Source organism: Centropristis striata, chromosome 15, assembly GCF_030273125.1.
Source record: "Centropristis striata isolate RG_2023a ecotype Rhode Island chromosome 15, C.striata_1.0, whole genome shotgun sequence".
In the NCBI taxonomy this organism is placed as follows: Eukaryota; Metazoa; Chordata; class Actinopteri; order Perciformes; family Serranidae; genus Centropristis; species Centropristis striata.
This window is the reverse complement of record NC_081531.1, coordinates 13,650,522-13,673,174: the sequence shown is the minus strand read 5'-3', so window position 1 is coordinate 13,673,174 and position 22,653 is coordinate 13,650,522. Positions and strand designations below refer to the sequence as shown.

Here is a 22,653-nt window from a genome sequence, read left to right as displayed (position 1 = left end):
GATGGAAACGTCCTTCACACTCTGAGTCATTAAAGTAAGTTTTTTCCCGAAGAGTCTAATTAAAGCTCAGCTCTGATTCAATCTGACAAGTTGCTGGCATTCTGATCTGATTACACACATTGTTTCTCAGTAAAGCTGTTGATGCTTAGACCTGGCTCCTGACCCGAGGTGTTACAGTGCTTGTCCTTTGTCTCTTTGTAGTCGGTTTGCAGCTTTCTGTAGGCGTCATGGATAGTGGTCCACTGAACACCAGTCATTATGGGTTTAAATGGTTTAACTGGATCACTACCAATGCCTAATAGCTTTACAGAAACCGTTAGTTGAGATGAGGCAGTACAGCAGGAGTCAGTCTTTATGGTGCTATGTCTTTGTAGCCAAACATCATTTTAAGCTTTGAAAAGATCTCATCAAACATCGTCTTAAACTGGAAAATTCTCCTCAAAAACACCTGTTCTTTACATTTTTGGACTTGGGAAATGCAGAAAGACTGTTATCTGTTAATGAATCTGTTGCTCAAAAGCTCCAAAGTTTTCTTCTTTCTTTCTTTACAAAAATTAGTATTGATTACCTGTGAACTACTACATAAGTTCAAATGGGCAATCGGCTGCCCTAATCTCCAAATATCGGCATCGGTCAATGATAGCCCATATTGTACAAATATCTCTAAATTTCACTCAAGCACAGTACTGGTACACAGTACTGATACCTCAGTTCACACATGACCTGACCGGTCCTGTGTGGGCGTTAGCACAGGGAAACTCTCCATCTGAACCAGGACAACCAGGTCAGTCTGTTATATAATGATCCTGCTGGCAGGGCCAGCGCCAGTCCACTCACCTTATCTCAGCAGGTAAAGCCTCTTGGCTCGTCCTCTGCCAGCAGAACCCAGCGACTGGGTGGCCTTATCTCCTTAGGGAGTTATTTTAGGTGCCTCCTTGATTTCTTCCTCCAGGACCTAAGAGGGTTAGAGAGTCCTGAGGTTTGCTCTCTGCCTGCAGAGTCACTGCAGCCTGGATGTCGGCCGGCTCGACCTTCCTGCTGCTGAAGCCTGCCGCAGTCCCTACGGATTTATAACCTTTTTGACTTTTTTTCTTCTCTGTAAAAGGACTTCATACCCCTTTATAAAAGTCTTATTGTTGTTCTTCAACAACCTGCAGTTCTTGTCACCTGCTTGTGTCGTCCATAGAAGCCTCTCCTTCAGGGTGATAGCCTGTCATTCTTACTTCTCTTGAGGTTGTCGTTTCTCTTCACCTCTGTGTCCCGTCCGACCGGACCAATGGGGAACCACGGCTCGAACCTGGACGATATCCTGGCGGAGGACATGCACCACTGGTACAACAAATTCATGAGAGAGTCTCCGTCAGGCCTCATCACGCTGTTCGAGTTGAAGGCCATCCTGAACCTGAAGGGCATGACGGAGAACGCCAACAGCTACGTCGACCAGGTCTTCTTCACCTTCGACATGGACGGGGTGCGTTTCACACCAAAACACTCACACAGCAAGGATTTTCAAATTAAAGCATCTGATATAAATGTTGCTTATATGCAGAGTTCTTGTCAGTTAAAGTACTAATCTTGAAGATTTGGATAGATGTCTATTAAGTCGCTATGTGAGGAAACACCATGGTGAATAAGCTTATGGTGACGATGCACTTGCATTTGCAGTATAACGAACTGGGTGCGACATTCCTTGGAAATATTGCACATGGTTTGGATCCCTGGTTAGTGAGATGCAAAAACCACAATTACTTCTAATAATCATAGGTGCCAAAATACAAAATATTTTAACTTTGAGAGCCGCAGATGAAAGCTAAAATGTCAATTTGTCGTTTCCTGTTTTATCTTCATTGGTGAAATCTTTGCCTCTGGTTTGTCTACTGGATTCACTGGATCAGAACCAGTCTAGGCTTCACTGGGGCCTCCAATAGTAAAATTACTTAAGTATTCGCAGCTTCATAAAGTTAAAGTATCAGCAGTAAAAGTACTTAAGTATTCTGAGCTTCATGTAGTTAAAGTGTAAGTAGTTAAAGTACTTAAGTATCATTAATGTAGTTGAAGTGTCAGTAGTAAGAGTATAAAAATACTGTCAGCTTCAGCTGGTTAAAGTATCAGTAGTAAAAGTACACAAGTAGTCTACTTCAAGTTACTTTGTTCATCTGAAGCTGATAATACTTAGCTGTTCTATGATATATGATTGCTTTGGACATTTTGATTTTGGGAAGAATATAAAAATACACACATACACAGTATATTTAACTAATGTAATGCACTGATATACAAAAGGTTAGAAATATTACATTTCTAAAGTTTCACTTCATTAAGTTCTAAACTTTGTACTGTCTAAGAGAAGAGCATAGTAAAATATATAGTGCATATTTGTATTAACAGACCCCAGTTTAACTATTAAAAGTATTGGATGCTTGTTTATTAGTAATAACTTGCTGATGTATTCATATATTACTGACTAATGTTCTGTCAGCTAAAAAATAGTAAATAAACATACTTAAACTTTTGAACTCTGCACAACTCTGAACATTGGATAATTTCTATCTTGATAAACTTCAAGAGGTGCAAGGTAAATTTCACAATATTTTCAATATTTGAACTTGACTACAATATTTCTCAAAACATAGCCAGGTGGACTTGTAATGTGGAGAATATTCTTATACAACCCTGATTCAAAACAGGTGGGACACTGTACAATCTAAATAAAAACAGAATAAATCTCTGAATTAGTGTATATATTTCCAAAAAACCCCAACTTTCCCAGGTTGAGCATGTGACATCTTGTCTTTGTACTGTATTCAACTGGGAGGATCTGGGACTTTGGGACAAGGCCTGTGTGAAAGTGCACACACAGGTTATATGATGAAGGTCAGCATGAGGTTTGGGTTACAAGAAAGGGTAAGGGCTATGTTAGGATTTTCATTGTGATGGTTAAGGTTAAGGTAAAGGGTCTAGGGATTGCATGTTAGCCCGGATGGTCCTGAACAGTATAGATAGACAAACATGTTAATGCATGTATAATATGATATAATTATTTATTGTGCTTCCCATAATGGTTGTAGCACAAAATTTGAAAATTGTATTTAAACATTTGTATTGAAGCATTTTTATGTCTATGAAATAAATAAAAGATGTAAATATATACATACAAGTAAATATAAATATATAAATGAGTCAATATAGTCCAATTAATACATTTTTTTTAAAGAAAATGAAAATACCTTTTTCAAAAGTTTTTTTTATTTTTTTATAAATAGACATGCCTTCAGCAGACTAGAGGGGAAGCAGACTTTTGGTTTGGTGTCTAAAATAAAGGTTAAGAGGATAAACAAATCAACTATAGATTCACTAACAAGATTCACTATTTTTTGTTATTTTCAAAAAACCTTTGAACAGTGAAACAGTTTTTGCTTGCTGTTATCATTCCTCTTACTGTCTCTCTACTCTCCCTCTACTTCAGCTCAACAGGAAGACAGTTCAGGGAACTCTACATTTTTAATTATATTTCAGTTTTATTTACACTTGCATATGTTTATATACCTTCATAATAGAACAAACTGCTGCTGCACATCAAAGTGTTGAAAAAATGTGTGTCAATCAGGACAAAGATGGCTGCAGCAGAACTCAAAGTCATTGGCTTTCTGTCTAATTGGCTCACAGCGTGTGCATGCAGGGCTATTAACAGGCTGTGTGTGTGTGTGTGTGTGTGTGTGTGTGTGTGTTTATGGTGAGCTAAGTGGATTGGAGTGTGGCAGAGAAGTTCAGGGAGGATTTTCTTAGTATTCAGAGACTGCGCCTCATCAGTGCAAGGACATCAAGAGATCACAGATCACAAAATCTTTGGTTTTTAAATGAGGTTCATTCCACAACGAGTTGGTTTAGTCTGATGGAGGGTTCATACTCATTTCGGTCATTATTAATGGACTAGTGCAATATCTGAATCACAGGACATTTGTTAAAGGCAAAATATGTGTCAAATGCCATTATGAATTAATTACTGTGGTGCTGCAGAGACGTCCCGTGATACAAATTGTATGTATACAATGATAATTTTTCAAAAAAATGAGAAATGTGCAATTCGGTACCATTTCCAAATTGTGCCGCCGCTCCATTGATCGATTAATGACATTTTGAGAAAATCAGCAGTGGCTGATGCCTGTTTGCTCATGAGGCAAATTATTTATTAGCAATCTGTAGTAATGTTAAAATTTGTGCAATTTTAGTTTAAGAGACCTCGTATAAGAGGTAGGATTTTTCACATCACCTAATAAATGTATTAGTTGATTGAAAGAAAGAAATGAAATTATTTGATGATACGCAATGTATATGTCTAGGGCTTTTGTTTTGAAAGGAAAGAATACAAGGAACTTATCATTTTTAAATAATGAATTAGTAAAAATACTATGAATCTCAACTGGGATGTGATTCCAACCTTCAATTATGTCTGTAGATTTCTCCTTAATTCACCAAAAGTTAGCATTAGATTTAGATTCCTTACACAAATAAAAATGATCTTGATTTAACTAATCAACTGGGAAAGTTGTGGTGAGATCAGTTTTTCTTTTCTTTTACCATATTCACCTGTCCCCTTAAAATAATAAAAAAAAACATGTTAAGAGAAGCTGTTCCTTATGTCTTCACATGGGTTTAATGTCCCTTTTCTCTGCCTGCAGGACGGTTACATCGACTTTGTGGAGTACATTGCAGCCATCAGTCTGCTGCTGAAAGGAGAAATCAACCAGAAACTAAAGTGGTACTTCAAACTGTTTGACCAGGACGGCAACGGAAAGATCGACAAAGAAGAGCTGGAGACCATCTTCTCGGTAACCATCACACAAAAGGCCAGCAGTGTAACCTCAGGATCATCATTAAGCCTCGCCCAAAAACACATGACCAAGAATGATTTCTTGATTTATCTTTGACTGCAAACAAATCTCCACAAATTTGCATAAAATTCATTTTAAAAAAGGACACATCAGCACTCTCATTCTCAGCTTTCTTGAGTATCAAAGTAATCCTGAGTTAGTTCCACAAGTCAGCCAAATCATAAGACTACATATGCTGTGTGTTACTACCCTTAAAAACAACCCCCAGGTGCATTTCTAAAATTAGCACCCACAGCTTGTGGGGACCAGTCTATATATATTTTTATTTGGTATGATTTCAACACACATTAACAAGTATTTAATATGTATACATGTTTTCATTAACATGCATACATGTTTTCATTAACGCGCATAAAACAAAATTGTGATTTATCAAACTTACATCACTTTAAAGTTTTTGGTTTACCTATTCAAGATAATATGGGGTGATGCAGAAATGACAGTAAAAATGGTCAGGTATGTAGTTTATGCACAAATTCACTCTTCACACAATTTAAAGATAAGTCCTATTGTGAACTGGATCACAATGGTTTGTCATTACAAACAAAAACAACAAAAAAAGTTTGACAACCATTGTATTACGTTGTAAATGTTTACAGTCTTAGTTTAGTGTGTTAGCATGCTAACATTTGTTTATTAGCACTGATTACAGAGTCCAGCTGAGGCTGATAGTTATGTCATTAGTGCTGCAAGTATTTGGTCATAAACAAAAGGATTGGACAAATTAAATTGTTGACATGATGATGGCCCGAGATGGGTAGTCAGAAGATCACACCAAAGTTCTTAAAGTTTATCCTGAGGGGAACAGGAACGTTAAGCCCCTCTGACGTTTTCAGTCCATAAAAACAAAAACACAAAGGTATCATCAGAACTGAAAATCAAAGTTACAATCGACAGAAAACAATCCTTAACGCTCATGTTTCTTCTGCTGTTTACATCCTTAAAAGCTCATGTTGTTTAAACACAGCACTTCATTCTTGCATTAAGAATGAATGTGGCTGTGAGTCATCTAACCAAAATGGTAGAGCATAGAAAAAAATAAGGTGTCTATGTTGCATAAATCCTTATAGTCACAGCAGGAAGCTGCTATTTCTCCTATGGATGTTGGGGTCAACTGAAAATAGTTGCTGTTGTTTTTGTTTCGTTAAATGGTTTGACTAAACCCTGAATTATTCTCATGTTTAGATGATGATAAACTGACTTTGTCTGAATAATGGAAAAGGTGGCAAGATTCTCTGTTGCCTAAACATTTATTCCGGCTGAAAAGTCCAATGGTTCACTCAATGGCTCACTTACTCACTAACTGTCATTGGCCTCAAAATCCAGCATCGGTTTGGTAGGTGTCTTAAGATAATGGCAGGTAAAAAGCAAAAAAACAAGTACACAAGAAATTCTGCCCATCACTTAAAATTATCGACCTGATTTCAATGACATTTTATTGAAGAGTGTAGCATGGGCCAAGGAAGAACCCATGCAATTCTAGTGCAGAAACACAAATTATTTCTCAAATTTGTTCATTCTGCAAGATTAATTAATTAATCAATTGCTGCCTGGATTATGTTCACAGTCCATCTTTTTGTGTAAATGAACACTCAGTAGGTATATATAGCTCAGCACTTTGACTGCAGAGTCAAGTCAAACATTTCGGTTAAAGTAAGATCAAGATGGTTTCGGTTAAATGCTTAACATCAAACTGCATCTACATCAAATAAAATAAAATCAGAACATAACCATAACCTTTTTCTTAATTTAATACAAAATGTGACCCTTGAAGCATTACATCTCCCATTCTGTTTCCTTCAAAACCTATTTATGTTGCATCTAGTTGCAAATAAATTCTAGGTAATATGGTTCCTAAAAGGTATATACAGCACTGTGTTTCGGAGATATAGAGTTGTATGCATGACAAAATGGTAAAACTGTCATTTGTTCATATTCAAATATGCAACATTTGTCATGCAGGCCATGTAAAAATGACCTACAAATTGTGTGAACTGACTGAAACAGCAGTACAGAAGCTGCTCCTCTGCTCACACTGACAGAAAACTAGGCTGGATTAGCTCTGAAATTAGACGAGTGTTAATCTGCTGAATGAGCTCAATCTATCAGTCGACAGGAAGCAAATGGAAGTGGGCCAAACGACTTCTAACCCAGTTAGTTTTGACGTCAAACCAGTGAGAGGACCCACTCTGTAGTGTAAAACTCTCTGCAGCTTTTACCCAGAATTAAATGGATAATTAAAAGAAAAAATGGGAAATTTCTATACAATTTTAGTACTCTTGGATAATCGCTCCTTAATTAAATAAATACAAAAACAAGTATAAAAAAAAGTAAGATGAAACATTAATTTGTTACATTTTCCATTTTCTCTTTTTATCTTCCTCCTAATTTCATAATCTTCGTTTGATCGCAGAATACTCTCACAATCTTAGACTCATCTAACTTTTCTTCATCTTTAAGAATAACCTGTAGAACAGAAGTGCAGAGCTTTTAAAGGTTGTTTAAATCTTAAAAGTCCTGTTTTTGTGATTTCTGACTCTGTGTTTCTCCCCCTGTAGGCCATCCAGGACATCACACGGAACAGAGATATAGACCCCGAGGATATCGTCTCGCTCATATTTGAGAGGATTGATGTGAAGGGAGAAGGTAAAGAACAAGATGCTATGGATATTATTATTGTTAATGCTGCTCCTACGTCATTCTTAAATTGGATTACCATTAGCTCCCACAAAGTGGTCACTATTCTTCCTGAGGTCCACACAAAAACCATAGCAATAACACGTATTTAAAATTGGTGTCAAGAAAACACAAAACAAGCCAAATATAAGGTTCAGAAAATAAGTAATTACTATTTCTACCAGTAATAGATGCAGTAAATAAAGCTGATGAAAAGTGGAATCAAGTATGATAATGAAGACCTGTCCCTGACAAACTATGTTTTCGGAAAAAGGGGATTGTAGAAGACAATCCCTTAGATTTTGTTAACAAACATGACCTTTCCTCTAGCACCACTTTCAGGACAAACTTTCTATCCTTTACCCAATTAATGGTTGAGATCTATGAATAGAAAATTTGTTTTGTGTACGTTTTTAAATATGATACGGAACTGAGAAAGGCAACTGCAATTAGTTTGAAGTTAAGCTGTTAAGCAAAATTCAATTGTATGCAGATGATGCTGTTCCTTATTGCTCACTAAACCCTTAAAAAAAAGATATCCATTATTTATGGGCTCCAAAAAACTAATGTCTGGTAGAGGCTAAACAATATCTGCCCCATGATAGCAAAAACCCAACTGTCGCATGATGCAGGAAAAATAATGGGTGTCGGCTGCATCTATCAATCGTTTCATCCGATGTAATTTGGAGTTTTATTGACACTGGACTGGAACTCGACTACTGCTTATGAAAATATAAACATTTTCCTGCACACTAGCGTTGGCTAACTACATTGTGGTATACACATAATTGCTACTTTGTCTCACGTACATTTATCTTTATGTTTCTGTTTATTGTGCAACCAGTGAAAAAAAAAGTCTGTTGACAGTCGCTTCTTTGCGGTTCAAAGTTAGTTACTATCTAAAGTAATGTTAGTTAATCGCCATTTATTAACGGCTCCAACAGAGCAATACACGTACATATGTACCATTGACAGGTCTGGGACCAACATGTAGTCTGTCATGTCTGGCAAATCAAAGCAAGGTTTAATGACTCTATAATCGCCCAATCTGAGACAGTAGGCTAACCACTGTAACAGACAAATAGTGTGTAGTCTAAACCCAGTATTAGATGGACTGGAAACTTCTTGAAAACTATAAAAAGGGTTAAAATCAACAAGCAGGTTTTGGATGCTGTTCCAGGTGCAATTAACAGAGTGAAGGCATTTGCAAACTGTAAAGGCATCATGCTGCACAATGCTCTCTTCCTTACTAAATAACCCCAAAGCACCTCTGTTGAGGTGGACTTCACCACCAGCCAATAATGGTTGCAAAAGTCAGCGGCAAAGCAATCAATGGAATCCCTGCAGCCAAAAATGCTGCATTTAAGAGTGGCCTGTATTTTCTGAAGCCACTATCTGGACTGGTCTACAAGGGAACAAACTAGTCCACAGGCCTTTCAATGTAATTCCGGATATCAAACCACTTGGGTTGACGGTTTAATACGTTTTTGAACTGTATTGTTGTTTTCACTAGAAGAACAGTATTGGTACCAAAACGGAGTAAAAAATATTCCCCAATTAGTTTCCATTCCCTATTGTAATCAATTGTCTTTGGACCTTTGACCCACTTCAGGTGAGCTGACCTTGGAGGAGTTTATCGAGGGCGCCAAAGACCATGAGGACATCATGGACATGCTGAAGAACCTGATGGACCTGACACCAGTGTTAATCATCATCGTGGAGGGCCGGACGGGGTGAGTGCGCAGCGCTGGAGGTGCACTGGGATGACAAAGACTGACTGAAGCAGAAATCCTTCAATCCCCCATGCAGAGAGTAAAAAGAACTCAACCCTTACTCCAAGATAAGAGTAAAAGACTTGCTTCACCTGACACCTGATGTTTGTGGTCAGAGCAAAGCGGCGGATAACAACGGACGCTGAAAATGTAAAATTTTGCAATGAATTGTGACTGGCCTTCAAGCCTCTGAGCCTCCATCCGCTGTCTCCAGGTACCAGTTTGAAGTATGAACTTATTTTTGACAAGGATATCTTTAAAGGAGACGATGATGATTTTGTTTTCCACCAGCCACCTTTATCCTTCAACAAGACCCTCCATCAAAAATCTGTCTTTCACCTCTGTCACAAAGATTATTTTATAAGTCTGAAAATGTTAAAACGCACAGAACTTTATTTGGAATTACAGTGATATGATACAAAATATGTTTCTTTATTAACACTGTGATATAGATTTATGACCTTACCGCCCAGCCACAGGGACACAACCTCTAACTAACAGCAGAACATGCTGGGAGTCTGCCCTTCAGTGAGCAGGTCTTTGCTCTGTAGCTGCTGATCCTCTTACTGCTGTTAAAAGGTTCAGCAGCCTGAGCCGTAATGGAGCAGATTTACGAACAGTTTAATATTTTGAGGACAAGCAGCCCAAGGGAGGAAAATATGAACTTGCAAAACTCAAACTGCAGCCTAACTTGTGTAAAAATCCACTTAAAAGGCCAGTAAATCCACTTTCCATTTCTGGCTTCCACCACAGTACAGTTTGGGAAAACCATTCCCAACAGTAAAATAAAAAAAGATCCTGTTCCATTTGTCATTATATTGACTTACATGATCTTTTTTTTCACATTGGTAGAAATGGGCTTCCACAGAGCAGAGCAGGATTTCCAAGTACAAAGTAATCCTCAACAACCTGCTCAATCAGCTCCCGCGGCACCAGGCCAAACAAGGTCACACCAGGGCAGACCAGGCAAGGTGTGATTAATGTCTGACTAAAGGGACATTTTTATCTTGTTTTGATCATGTCGGAAAAAAGAGATAATATGTTAATCAGTGAGCTAATGAGCTGCTGGTAGATGGATTTTTATTACTTTGGGACAGAGCCCAGTGAGCTAAGCTAAGCTAACTGGCTTCTGGCAGTAGGTCCATATTAACTGTACAGACATAAGTGAGGTATCAGTTTATAATCTGAATCTCGAGCACCTTTCATAGTGCCGTCCCGCGAATGTCCCGCTATATTGCCGGAAAGATCTGTGCCGGCTTTTCACGTTAGGGCGTTCATAGTGATCCCGCGAAGGCGTGATATTCATGCCCTTTCATAGTGTAGTCTGGCGAAGTGGGAGGATAGAGGGAGGAGACGATAGTGACGTGCAAAAAAGCAGCAGCAGTGCTAAAAGGCTGACCAGTTTGCTCTGTAGCAGTACAGTGTGTATGTGCTGCAGCAGCATATGTTCACTTAGCGACCTCCTTTTGTTTAGAACAAGCACAGGACACTCTGTGCACAGTTAGCGGTGCCGGTTTGTTTACGATCAGTGGCGATCGTGTACAGTTAGCATGCCTGTTTGTTTACATTAAGCAGTGGACGCTGTGCACAGTTAGTGACGGCGGCCGCAGTGAGCAGTGATTCGATGACTGTCGTACCAAGTGGAAGGTGTGTGTTAGACGTCACGTGCAATGTCAAATATCCCGCTTCGCCCCGATGGCCATCATAGTGGTCCCGCTTCCAACAGAATTTTTCGCCTCTGTGACTACCTCTGGAGGCGGAAAATTGGCACCCCACTTCGGGCGCGTTCATAGTGGGCATAGAGACAAGACGTTACAGAGCCCTAAATATCCCGGCATGAAACGGCACTATGAAAGGGGCTTCAGAGAGACAGAGAATTTCATACAACGTCAAACTCTTGCTGTAAATCTTTTCAGAGTTATTAGAAACAGGAAGTGATGTTTGCCAACATGTGTTTTCTCCATGAGTTGTGGTTTAAAGACTTTCACTGACAGAGGCGGAAACACTGAATCTGTCTTCTGAAGTTTTTTTTTTTTTTCCAAAGTCACTGCTTTAAAATCTGGTCTCCTCCTGAACTTTTTTGTCTTGTTGTTTTCCCAAATCATGCTTCTTCTTTATTTTGTTTGTCTATTGTTTGTTCTTTTCACCGTTATGGCAGTTAAACTGTTCCATTTGGAAAATAACCCTCAGAACCAAGATGCTCCAAACTGCAGACAAACTTACCGTTTATGTTTGAACATTTTGTCGTTAACAGACACTAAAAAGTTGTTTTTTATACAGTGGTGGAATGCAATTAAATTTGCTCAAGTATTGTACTTTGGTACAAATTCTAGGTACTTGTACTTTGAGTAATATTTTTTGCAACAACATGCTTCTACTCCACTACATCTTAGAGGTAAATATTGTAGTTTTTCGTTTGTCTGACAGCTTTATTCAATTTGCAGGTCAGTTTTTCGTCCACTTCCTGTTCAGTGAAATTCGTGTATCTCCAGTAGACATGGGAGGATATCAATTTTATGTCACAATTATCCAGGCCAAATGATTAAAATTCACAGTATTATACCAATCAAAATATGCTTAGAAGTCAACTAAAACATATTTTTGCTGTAAAATAAAAAAAACATTCTATTTAATTTGAACTGTTGTGTACACGCTGAAGCCAAATTATAAGCACAACATTTAACATCTACAGTTCAATCAATCCACAAACATCAACTTTTGCTGTACTATAGATACTTTTACTTTTAGTACTTTAAGTACATTAAGCAGATTACATAATTTTACTTGTTTTAAGAGCAGGACTTTTGCTTGTAGTGCAGTATTTTCAGTGTAATATTAAACCATTTACTTCAGTTAAGGATCTAAATACTTCATCCACCACTGCTTGTATACTTGCATGAGTACTACATAACCCTGAAGATTAAGAAGTTGATCCACTGGGGGGGGAAACAATTGACATTTTAGAGTTCAAATATGATAAACTGTTCAAGTTGACAAAATACACACTCAAGTGAAAAAACTTCAAACTCTTATGTTATTACTTTCTGACTAAATGAGGAAGACAAAATCATATTTTTGTTATGCCAAAACACAAAACAAATCTAAATCTGAAGGAAACTCACCAAGACATTTAATTTATAATACATTAGATTAAAAACTATTCTGGATCAGATTTTAAAAGTGAAAAAGTTGATTCATTATTGCACAGGAATCATTTTACATGTGTAGAAATAACTGGAAATCATTTGGTTTTAATTTGAAGGACTACAGGGTCCCTTTGTTTCAATGCATTTCCACATTTTTGATAAAGTATGTGGATGGATGAAGATGTAAACTATATTTTATTTTACATTGTTAGTTGTTGTTAGTTTTGTGTGACTGGTCTCTTATTTTGAAGTTCAAAGGAAATGTACTGAATGACTTGAGTATTGTAAACCTTTTTACTTTTATATACGTTGAGTGAGACAAGATCAAGATGACAGAGGGGAATGTTTGAAGACGTTTTGTAGAGGAAACTCACATTGGAGACCTGGTGGCAGACTTGGTGGATAGAGTTGAGGCCATGTTGTCCTTAAAGCTGCTAACTGGTAGTTGTGCAGTCAGATCTGCTCTGCAGGTTAGCATCAACGCTAACAGTTATTACTGTGCAATAGAGAGACTTTTACAGTGAAAATGTGTCCTGTAAAACTCTGCAAGTTCATTTTAACCAATCATGTTTTGTGTTGCCTTATCAATAAAGTTTTTAAACAAACTCTGTGTCATTTCATTTAAACTTGGAGCCCTATTGCTTTTGCTTGCTTGGTTTCTTTCTGTCTCTCATCTCTGCTAAAAGTGTTGATGCAGCAAAAACAGTCACATGTCTTATAACAATCAACTTTATGTTTTCGCAATTGTCTTGAAAAAAACGAATAGCTCAGAGTCAAAATTCTTTCACCACTTTAATCTTTCAATTCTTCTGCATCTTTGCTCCAATGGCCTTCTGCTTTAATAAAGGTTTTGGAAATTGTCTTTGTAAATTTTTTTTAAATCCTATTCTCAACAAATCGTCAGAAACCACTGGGTCAATCGTCCTGAAAATGTGTCAGACTTCATCATCTTTGTTATCGATGTTAAGAGTTCACATTAATGCATTTCGAATTCAATCAATGTTCATGAAAATAGCTCATGTTCTAAAATGTGCAACAACTCCTGAACGAGTTGAGATATCACCCTGAAATTTGTGACACATGTTCAGTAGTTGTCATAAAGTATATATCTATAAATTGGCTTTATGGATTTGACATTTGGTTAATACGATCCAGGGTCATAATTTAGTCTATGCATAAAATTTAGTAATGTTTGATTAAAGCATGCGTAGCTTATTACCACAAATCTAGATTTCGAAACACTTCACATTCCAAACTTTAAAAAAATAATTACCCATATGTTCTACAGAGATGACATTTTTTCAAAACAACCACTAAACTGAGGCAAAAATTTGCATCACTGCAACCTCTGGTCAATTCAAAAGTCTGTCTCTCTGTAGTTTAATCTCCAGCAATCCATCACATTTTATAAGACCATCAAATGTTTGCAGTGACGCTGTCCTGTGAGAACCACGTATCTATCTTAAACAGCCATTTGTGACGATGCATTTTTCAGCTAATCCAAGAGGGTTTTTTTAAAGAGTTTATTTAGTTTAAGACGTAGGAGCAGTTTCTCAACACATAAATGAACATCTTCTCCTATAGTTTGTCATAAATATTAAAAATCAACAAATCTGGATTTGGTTTGCACTGGATGGGAAAGGGGATGAATAACTGTCTCTGGAAAAGTCGCAAATGAAGTGCAATAAAAAGTGCAATAGTTATGTAGTTTAGTGGAGTAAAAGTATAAAGTTTCTTAAACTGGAGTCACTCAAGTACCAGGAATGTGTACTAAAGTACAGTACTTGAGTAAATGTATTAAGTTATGCTCCATCATGTGTGAAGATGAAGATTTAGCAATCCTGACAAAACAACATTACATACACAAATGTGATAAGTTAATCTTTGTTTTTATTTGAAAATATAGAAAAACAAAAATCATAAATGTCTTTTAGTTCTATTTTGGTCCACATGGCGTTTTATTAAAAAACAGGACAAAAGGGTTATTCACCACTGGTCAGTTTGTTTCATCCACCTGGAGGTTCCAGGTGAGACCTGACACCTTTTTAAAATCAGTCCAGAAATGATTCTACTTTGAAAACCTCGAAAGAAGCCTGAAGATTGATCAGTTGACAATGTAACAATGAAAGTGCTTGCCGTTTCATTCAGAAAGCAAGAACTGATGGTTACGGTTGATGTTGTCAGGAGGTCAGTGATTGGTCAATATTCCAGAAGAAGAAATGGAGCTAGAAACGCAGAGTACATCACCAACATGGCAGTCTCTTCTTCCTGATTGATCACTCAGTGTCTGATTGCCTTGCTCAGGGGCACGTGTGCAGCAGAGGGTGTAGGTGTGTTTTGTTTGAAGGGATCTAACCTGCAACCCCTCAAGTGCAGGACGTCGCTCATAGCTGTTTGGATTTCTCCTCCTGCCTCAGCAGACTGGCGTACAGACGCAGGAAAGAGTAACAGACGCCGACCGAGCAGTACACCGATGTCGCCAGCAGGGGGAGGAAGGGCAGCTTCTGTTGCCATGGAGACAGAGGGAAGGCAACTTCGCAGGCAATGGCTACCGCGACCAGTCCCATCAGGTAGATGGACTCCAGAGGATGGAGAAGAGACCCCTGACCACTGAGAAGAGAAAGCCAGTACTCTGATTACTAAACTGATGACTCTGCAAAGCACCTTGGGTAATGAAGTCTCCACAAAGCAGCAGAAGTAATTTTTTCATGTCAAATTTGACCTGGTTTATAAAAATGTATTTTAGTTAGTTTAATTACAATTATTTTCCACTTTCACTGAGTTAAGTATTTTAACCAGCTTCAGTCTGGATCATAAATGCTGTACATTCAATACTGTATATTTAATACAAGTTTGTTTATAAACAATGCTGTTTATGGTGAATAAATGTATATTGGGGGGTTTTCTCTTTATACTAAATTCTAGTGTACAGATATTTTTACAGAGTGGGATATGTCAGTGATGATCCAAAACATTGATTTGATAGATTAGATAAATAATGGGTCTGACTCTCTGTTTTCCATTCAGATTATTATTATTATAGACTTACTATAGGAGCTGGGGTTCACTTAAAACCTGGCCAAAATGAATGCCACATGGATTTAAACAACCAAAATTAAAAAAAAATTAAAAAAGATGATATCATCCCCAGTGACAGACAAGGTTTAGGTATCATATATTTTGTCATAAAAACAGCAAAACTTGTTTCTCTACCTGTAAAGTTTCCTCAGAGCAGTGAAAGAGTAGATTGTAAACATCAGCATCAGAACCACTTTGATGGGCAGCTCTGCAACACACATTTAATAAACTATGTCATTATATCATATTTCATTTTAATATTCAGATACAACATTAGGAAAGACATTTTTTAAATAATCAGCTCTGAGTTTAGGGATCAAAGCACCTGCACGTTTCCGGATTTTTTCTGATTCTGGAAACCTTCAAAAGCACTTTAAAATAGAAAACACTGCTATCTAACGGTGATATTCCTCCTCCAAGTTAAGTTTCCTTAGATCAATCCTGTGTCTGTCTGTCTGGTGATTTACCTGCGGGGGTGAAGAGCAACGGGAAGAGCGAATAATGACCTGTGGTGGTCAGAATGAGGAAGATCCCAGCATCCTCTCTGCTCTCAACTGCCAGAATGCTACAGGAAACAAAAAACAGACAAAAAAATCACTTAAGGTTTCTGTCAGAATACTTACCACACTTTAATTGTTTGTTTGTAAATTAACTAAAGCCTTCAAATATATGTAGTGCTGTAAAAACTACAATATTTACCACTGATGTGTAGTGAAGTACAAGTATAAAGTAGCATTAAATAGCAATACAGGACTTTACTGTAAACTCAGTAAATCACAGTATCAGTAAGTGTTCGGGCGGCTGACCTCAGAGGCAGGATGGCGATGAGGATGGCCTTCTCGTGGACGTGCCAGCCGAACATAAAGGAGCCGAGAGCGCAAAGCAGCAGGCAGCGCAGGAAACCACGAGCTCCGCGAGGACGCCGCCAGATCGACACCACCGCCGGCTTCAGAGAATGAGGACAGGAAATAGTTAGACTCTAGTGTCTTTACAGAACTACACTGTCCGGATTTCCTTACGTTTGTAGAGACTCACCAGGATGGAGAGCAGAGTGCAGATGAGTGTGATGGAGGGAGTGACGGAGGGAAGGACCGAGTGCTGAAACTCCTGAACCAATCCGCCGGTCATGGAGGCACGAGGAAGCTCCGTCTCCTCCAGCAGCTTTAGACGAACACCTGAACAGGAAAAACATGTCTGTTACAGGTGATCAAGTGGCACAGGTGAAATGGACTGTCATGGCAACACTTAGTAATGAATGACCTCCATAATCAGTGACCTCCTAGGTCAACCTCGATCAGAATGACAGCTTGGTAACGTTTTGGTTGAAACATTTTTAGAGCAGTGATGATTCACCTCTATGGTCATATTGGAGGATGTAGCTAGTACAGCTGCTGTTTATAAGAGATACTAGACTAAATACTGATCTAATGAGGCTTGAAACATTTGTCAAAGAACAAAGAATAACATTTGTGAAGAATACTTAAAAAAAAAAGTTAAATACTGTTGAGACGGATTATGGGGTCTCACCAAGCACTGCCAGGCTTTTGTCCAGCACGTTGTAGAGGGCCCAGATGTTGGGGGCCCAGTAGGCGTGGCAGAGGCCCCGCTTAAAGGGGAAGAGACGGGACAGGACCTGAGGGAGCTGACCCTGAAATAAACAACTCTTCATCAGGTCTCAGTAAACAAACGTATTCAGACAGCTTTTAGTCACATACAAACTTCCGCGGTGCTGTAACTCTGGCCTGAAAGTGGGTAGATAAAATCAAAATATGAAGGGTACTCAATGCTGTGCAACATTTCCTGCACACAACCCGTGTACCAGCTAAACATGGACGACTTAATTACGTGTATTAAGCCCATTTCCCGCTTGACAAAACACTTGCTCATCCACTAACTCTGCAGTCGTCACAGGTTGGCTGGCTGAAATGAAAAGTATTTCTTTACGTGTCAAAGTCATACACTATGCCTTGTGAGTATCATCTGTGTAACTGGGAACCTGACATTGACATGACATTGACATGAAAACGACACAACAGAAAAAGGAAAGAAAACCATCACCTATGTCCTATGTGGGTTTCCCTGTGTTTAAAAGAAACACAAACAAACACTAAAAGGGTATTATTCTAACTTTTGTACTTTTCAGAAATCAGAAAGTCTGCAGCTGTGTGAATGTTGACTGAGGAAGACTCCACTCACCAAGGCGATGAAGGGGCCAAAGGACAAAGCGCACACAGAGATCACGATGCTGCCCAGAGCCAGCAGACGGGCCACACTGAAACTCCTCCACCTGACAGAACCGTCTGCACAAGAGCAAAGCACACCAACTCAGAAAGAAAGATAAAATCATATAAATTCAATGACATAAATAATAATACATATATAATATTACAAAATATTTAAAAAAACAAAATTTTATCCATTTGGATATGATATTGTCTTTGTGCTGCTTTAGTTGAATATATGGCGAAAATAATTGATCATCAAATGATCATAGAATATGATTAAACTGTACAAAGACAAAATATTTTATTTTGAATTCGGAATTTGAGGGATTAATTATTATTTATGTTCTGCACAGCTCCCAAACTTTCAGGGAATCAGGTTATATTATTCATGCAAGTATATGACAGACTTATTTTAATCATCATTATTATTGTTATATTATTATTACAAAGTGTTTGTTCAGTGTAATGTAAAGTGTTTGAAATGTTCCTTATTTCTGTAATGAAATAGTTAACCAAGGTTGCCAGTAGGAAAAATGTTACCTCAGTCCCCAGCAAGAGGATTTTTTCTGCCTTTCATCCTCTAGCACTGGTTGGTGTGTGTGTGTGTGTGTGTGTGTGGGTGTCGTACCATTGTTGTCCTGAGTGAAGCAGTAACTCCTCAACAGATAGATGCCGTAGGCCGGAGCCACGTACAGGTAGATGTGCTTAAGGTTGAGCAGGATGGCGAAAAGCAGCGCCCCCTGCAGATGTCGAGACTATTTCACACGGACAAAAGAAAGAGTTAGACTGAAAATGTTGAAATGAAATCAGTTTCACATCATATATTTAGAGTCCCTTTACAAATAAATAATAAATACCTGTAAATGTTTTGCCACCGACAGCAGCAGCAAACCAAACAAGAAGCCATTATATTGGAAATGAATATCTGAGTGGAAAATGTGAAGGAAGTTTTATCATGTTTATATCGATGATTGACAAAAATGCGAGAGCATGTGAATTGTATAAAAATCAAAACTTCACAGAACACAGATGTGGAAGACCAAAACACATGCTGACCAATCAGAGCAGAGTGGCTGCTTCTGAGACGATCATTGTTTCTCTGCATTTGTCCCTTACAAATAAACTAATAAATAAAACAACCTCAATCTCTCTGATAAAAAAAACATATTTTAAATATTGTGTCAGCTGTCACTGCTGAAGGATACGATCGACGATGAGCAGGCCGAAGTTCCAGAGCAGTAAAACAGCTAGGATGAAGGAGGAGCGGTTCAAAACATCCCGAAAGCCTTTCTGCTCCTGAATACTCCTGCAGCACCTGGAGGACAACAAAGCGAATCAGGATCAAGCTACTGAAAACTCCTGATAATATTCCACAGATGTCGGGACACTGTGAAACGTAAATGAAAACAGAGTGCATCAAATTTCTGTAAGTCGCCTTTGTTTTGTACAAATAAAACCTGCTCTGTGCCTGGGATCTATGGAGATTCAGTAAGCAAAAACAAGGGTTGAACTGTAATCAGACTCACTCTCTGGCAGCGTAGATAAAAACCATATCAGTGAAGATGACCGACAGTCTCTGGAAGAGAACAGTAGCCGGGCTGGCGTAGTTCAGATTCTCCACCACCAGCATATTTCTGTCAAAGTGTTGAGCCACCTGAGACAGACCGAACTCAAACCATGCAAACAGCGGAGGGTAGTCCAGCGTCCACTCAGATGTGTTCTGCAGGGACAAAATGTTATTTTAGTTCACCTTTACTGTTCTCTCAGAGCTAAGGAAAGCTGCAACACTTGAAAGATAATTTTCAACCGTGTTGCTCAGAACAATGGGCCTAATGCATGAATGTTTCCTTATTTTTCTCATAATTTTGTATAGAAAATGTATCGATATATTTTTAAATGTCATGTGGAATTGAACCATATCGCATATGTCGATATAGCTCAAATCTGCACTGTGATCCTTGCTCCAGGCAAGCTACTGACCCGGAGCTCTCTGCACTGCTCCCCGTGCTCCCGCCCCTCCTCTTTCATGCACAGAGAGGGGAGGGGCCGGAACAGACAAAGTTTGGCCTATTTTATTTCAGAGGCTATTTTTATTCAAGATTTTTTTGTTATTCAAATGTGCACTTTATGGAGCTTTGATTTTTTTTTTTTTTTTAAAAAGGTACTCCTGTTGTTATACGGTATATAGGCTCACTTAAATAAACGGTTTTAATAAAACTACTTGTGACATGTCATATTTGGCTTTGACTTTGACTGAACATTTGCTCTCAATTTTCGAAAAAACTATCAGGGTATATATCATATATCGATATTCAGCCTAAATATATCGGGATATGACTTTTTGCCCATATCGCCCAGCCCTAACACAGTGTAATAAGAGGAAAATTGGAAAATCCTACATAGGATTCATGAAATGTGCACAAAAGCATGTTCTTACCCATGAGAAAATGTTGATGAATCACATTTGATCTCAGATTGACTGAGTGTGCCAGTTAATTTTTTTTAATTAGCATTACGAAATACCCATATAAACCCATATAAGGGCAGAAGATGTAAGTGCAATACACAAACCACAAACCAATAATATTTGACAGGTGACATTAAACTCTAAAAAAAGAGAAAGGAAAAGCAAATGAAATGCCACATTCCGGCAGCAAAAAGAGGGGGGAAACAATCCCACAACAAACAGAAGACACCATTCTGCATACATAATCTACAGAGACAACAACAGCAGAGTGAGTGCTGACCTCATGGTACCACCTGGACACCGGCAGACTGTGTGTGATGGCCAACCAGTTCCTGTGCACCTCGAAGTCTGTGGAATGACTGACAGACAGAAACAACAACTGTCACTCGCAGGAGGCAAAGTCACACCAAAATCAAATAAAAAAACTGTTACTTTAATGTAGATTCACTTATCAGAAAATGGACATGTCCGGTGTTATGTGACAAAAAGCTATACAACATCTGAAAAGCTCTTCGGTGATAGACATGATTTCACACTGTATTATATATTGAGGACTTCCATACAGGGTCTGAGCACATAAGCAACAACGACGTAATAGTTTGAATACTTTAGCTAGAGGTGTCTCATTTTGTCATTTATACAGTTATAGAAAAACATTATTAGACTATTGTTTTCTCAATTTCTTGTTCATTTTAATCCCTGGTACAATTAAGGGTACATTTGTTTGGACAAATATAATGATAACAACAAAAATAGCTCTTAAAAGTTCAATTTCTGTTTGCCTCCAGTTGCCCATCCGTGCTGTAGATAATAATACTGATGCCACTTTAGAACTCCGCTTCAAAACAAATCTCTAACAACAAAACAGCGCCATCTTGAGGCTTTGTGGCTACATAAGCCTTGAAGTTAATACACGTCGAGTTACACCAATAAACCTCACTTCACGTAAAGTCTAACATAACTAGCAGATACACAGATATATTTCCGATAACAGTTGCCACGGTATCTATGAATAAGAAAAGTCCTTCACGTTAACATGTCATTTAAAGTGACATTTTCCGTTGATATTTAACGTTATTTTCACAGTTTGTTAGCCGCATGCTAACAGGCGCCGCGGTAGCTTTTAAATTATCAATTTATAAAATAATACAATCGTCCCGAAGTTACAGGATTGAGTGTAACTGGTTCACATCGCAGTATTCCTACTCACTATGCGTTGATAAACAGACATTTGAGGAAAGAAACCCCCAATGCTAACGCTGGAAACCAGCTCCAACTGTCTGCCGCCGCCATGACAGTGACGTCACTGATTTTGTATACAAAGCTTTATCGACAAGTTCAGTGTTGCCACAGTGTGGACTACAGATATAAATATTTAAATACATCCTCAGATATAATGTCCCAGTGGCAGAGTGATTCATTTAAAGATTGTTTCGTTTTAATGTATAATAATACTTAAAGTTATTATAAACGCCAAGAGCGACAGTGAAGTAACCATTTAGATATCTTAAATGTCATCTGGTAAAGTCAGGAATTCTGAGTGTCATTTGAAAAATCAAAGTACAAGTACAAAGAACTGGATTAATATTAAGTGAAAGTACAGATGTCCTGTTGTAATTCATCAATAAAATAGTGTCTATTAGAGTGTCCTGGTGTGCGCTGGAACTATGATTTTTTTTTTCTGTTTTTACTGTAGTTTACCCTGCAACAGCTTAGCACTCAGTGAAGAAATACAGCTATGCTGTCGTGTCAGTTTTTAAAAGTAAAAAAGTTTTAGCATTAAGACATAGTTAAAGTATCAAAAGTAAGAGTGCACATCCCACAGAATGGCCCATATCAGAATATTATTATCTTTTGAATGTTGTGAATTATAATTATTGATTCATTAATGTGTTGATCACTTAAAAGTTGCAGCAGGTAAATGTTGAGCTCACTCAAATTACTTAACATGCTGCTGTGTTTGTTATTATTGTTATTATTATGTTTGTTTGTTTCAAACAGACTGTATATCACCACACTGTTAAAACAATGCCTAAGTCATTTTTTGTCAAAATTGTTTTTTTTGCCTAAATCATCTCCTCATGATGCCGGCCACCTATGGTAAAATCGCCCACATCCTCAGTTGATCAGATCATGTGATTTTACCCCTTTAAGATCATCACTTCCTTGACAATTTGCCACATTCATAGGCATCAGATAAGAACCCAGCAAAGAAGAGCTAGAGGGAGATTGTTAAGTTATCACTTTAGTTTATCAGTGTTTTATTGTTGACACTAATATTGGAAACACTTTACTCTAAGGTGTCTACATAACAGTGACATGAGCATGTCATAAACATGACATGGGATGTGTCATGAACATTACTGACACTTTGAAGTAACATTAATGCTCATGATA

The 22,653-nt window shown here is 38.0% G+C and overlaps 2 protein-coding genes across 2 annotated transcripts; one reads left to right on the top strand and one right to left on the bottom strand.

Moving 5' to 3' along the window:
• The first annotated feature begins 1,276 nt into the window (after nucleotides 1-1,276).
• Nucleotides 1,277-9,573, top strand: guca1d (guanylate cyclase activator 1d). The gene is made up of 5 exons (XM_059352131.1): nucleotides 1,277-1,471; nucleotides 4,680-4,829; nucleotides 7,451-7,538; nucleotides 9,181-9,301; nucleotides 9,555-9,573. Exons 1-5 carry the CDS (start codon nucleotides 1,277-1,279, stop codon nucleotides 9,571-9,573), a joined length of 573 nt encoding a protein of 190 aa, XP_059208114.1.
• Nucleotides 9,574-13,504: 3,931 nt separating this feature from the next.
• On the bottom strand, nucleotides 13,505-21,649 carry alg8 (ALG8 alpha-1,3-glucosyltransferase). The gene is made up of 13 exons (XM_059352397.1): nucleotides 21,467-21,649; nucleotides 20,537-20,615; nucleotides 19,316-19,509; nucleotides 18,995-19,104; nucleotides 18,647-18,714; nucleotides 18,418-18,544; nucleotides 17,761-17,864; nucleotides 17,092-17,212; nucleotides 16,600-16,739; nucleotides 16,371-16,510; nucleotides 16,032-16,129; nucleotides 15,700-15,772; nucleotides 13,505-15,096 (listed from the first exon to the last, which is right to left on the bottom strand). Exons 1-13 carry the CDS (start codon nucleotides 21,547-21,549, stop codon nucleotides 14,871-14,873), a joined length of 1,563 nt encoding a protein of 520 aa, XP_059208380.1. The 5' UTR covers nucleotides 21,550-21,649; the 3' UTR covers nucleotides 13,505-14,870.
• Nucleotides 21,650-22,653: the final 1,004 nt, after the last annotated feature.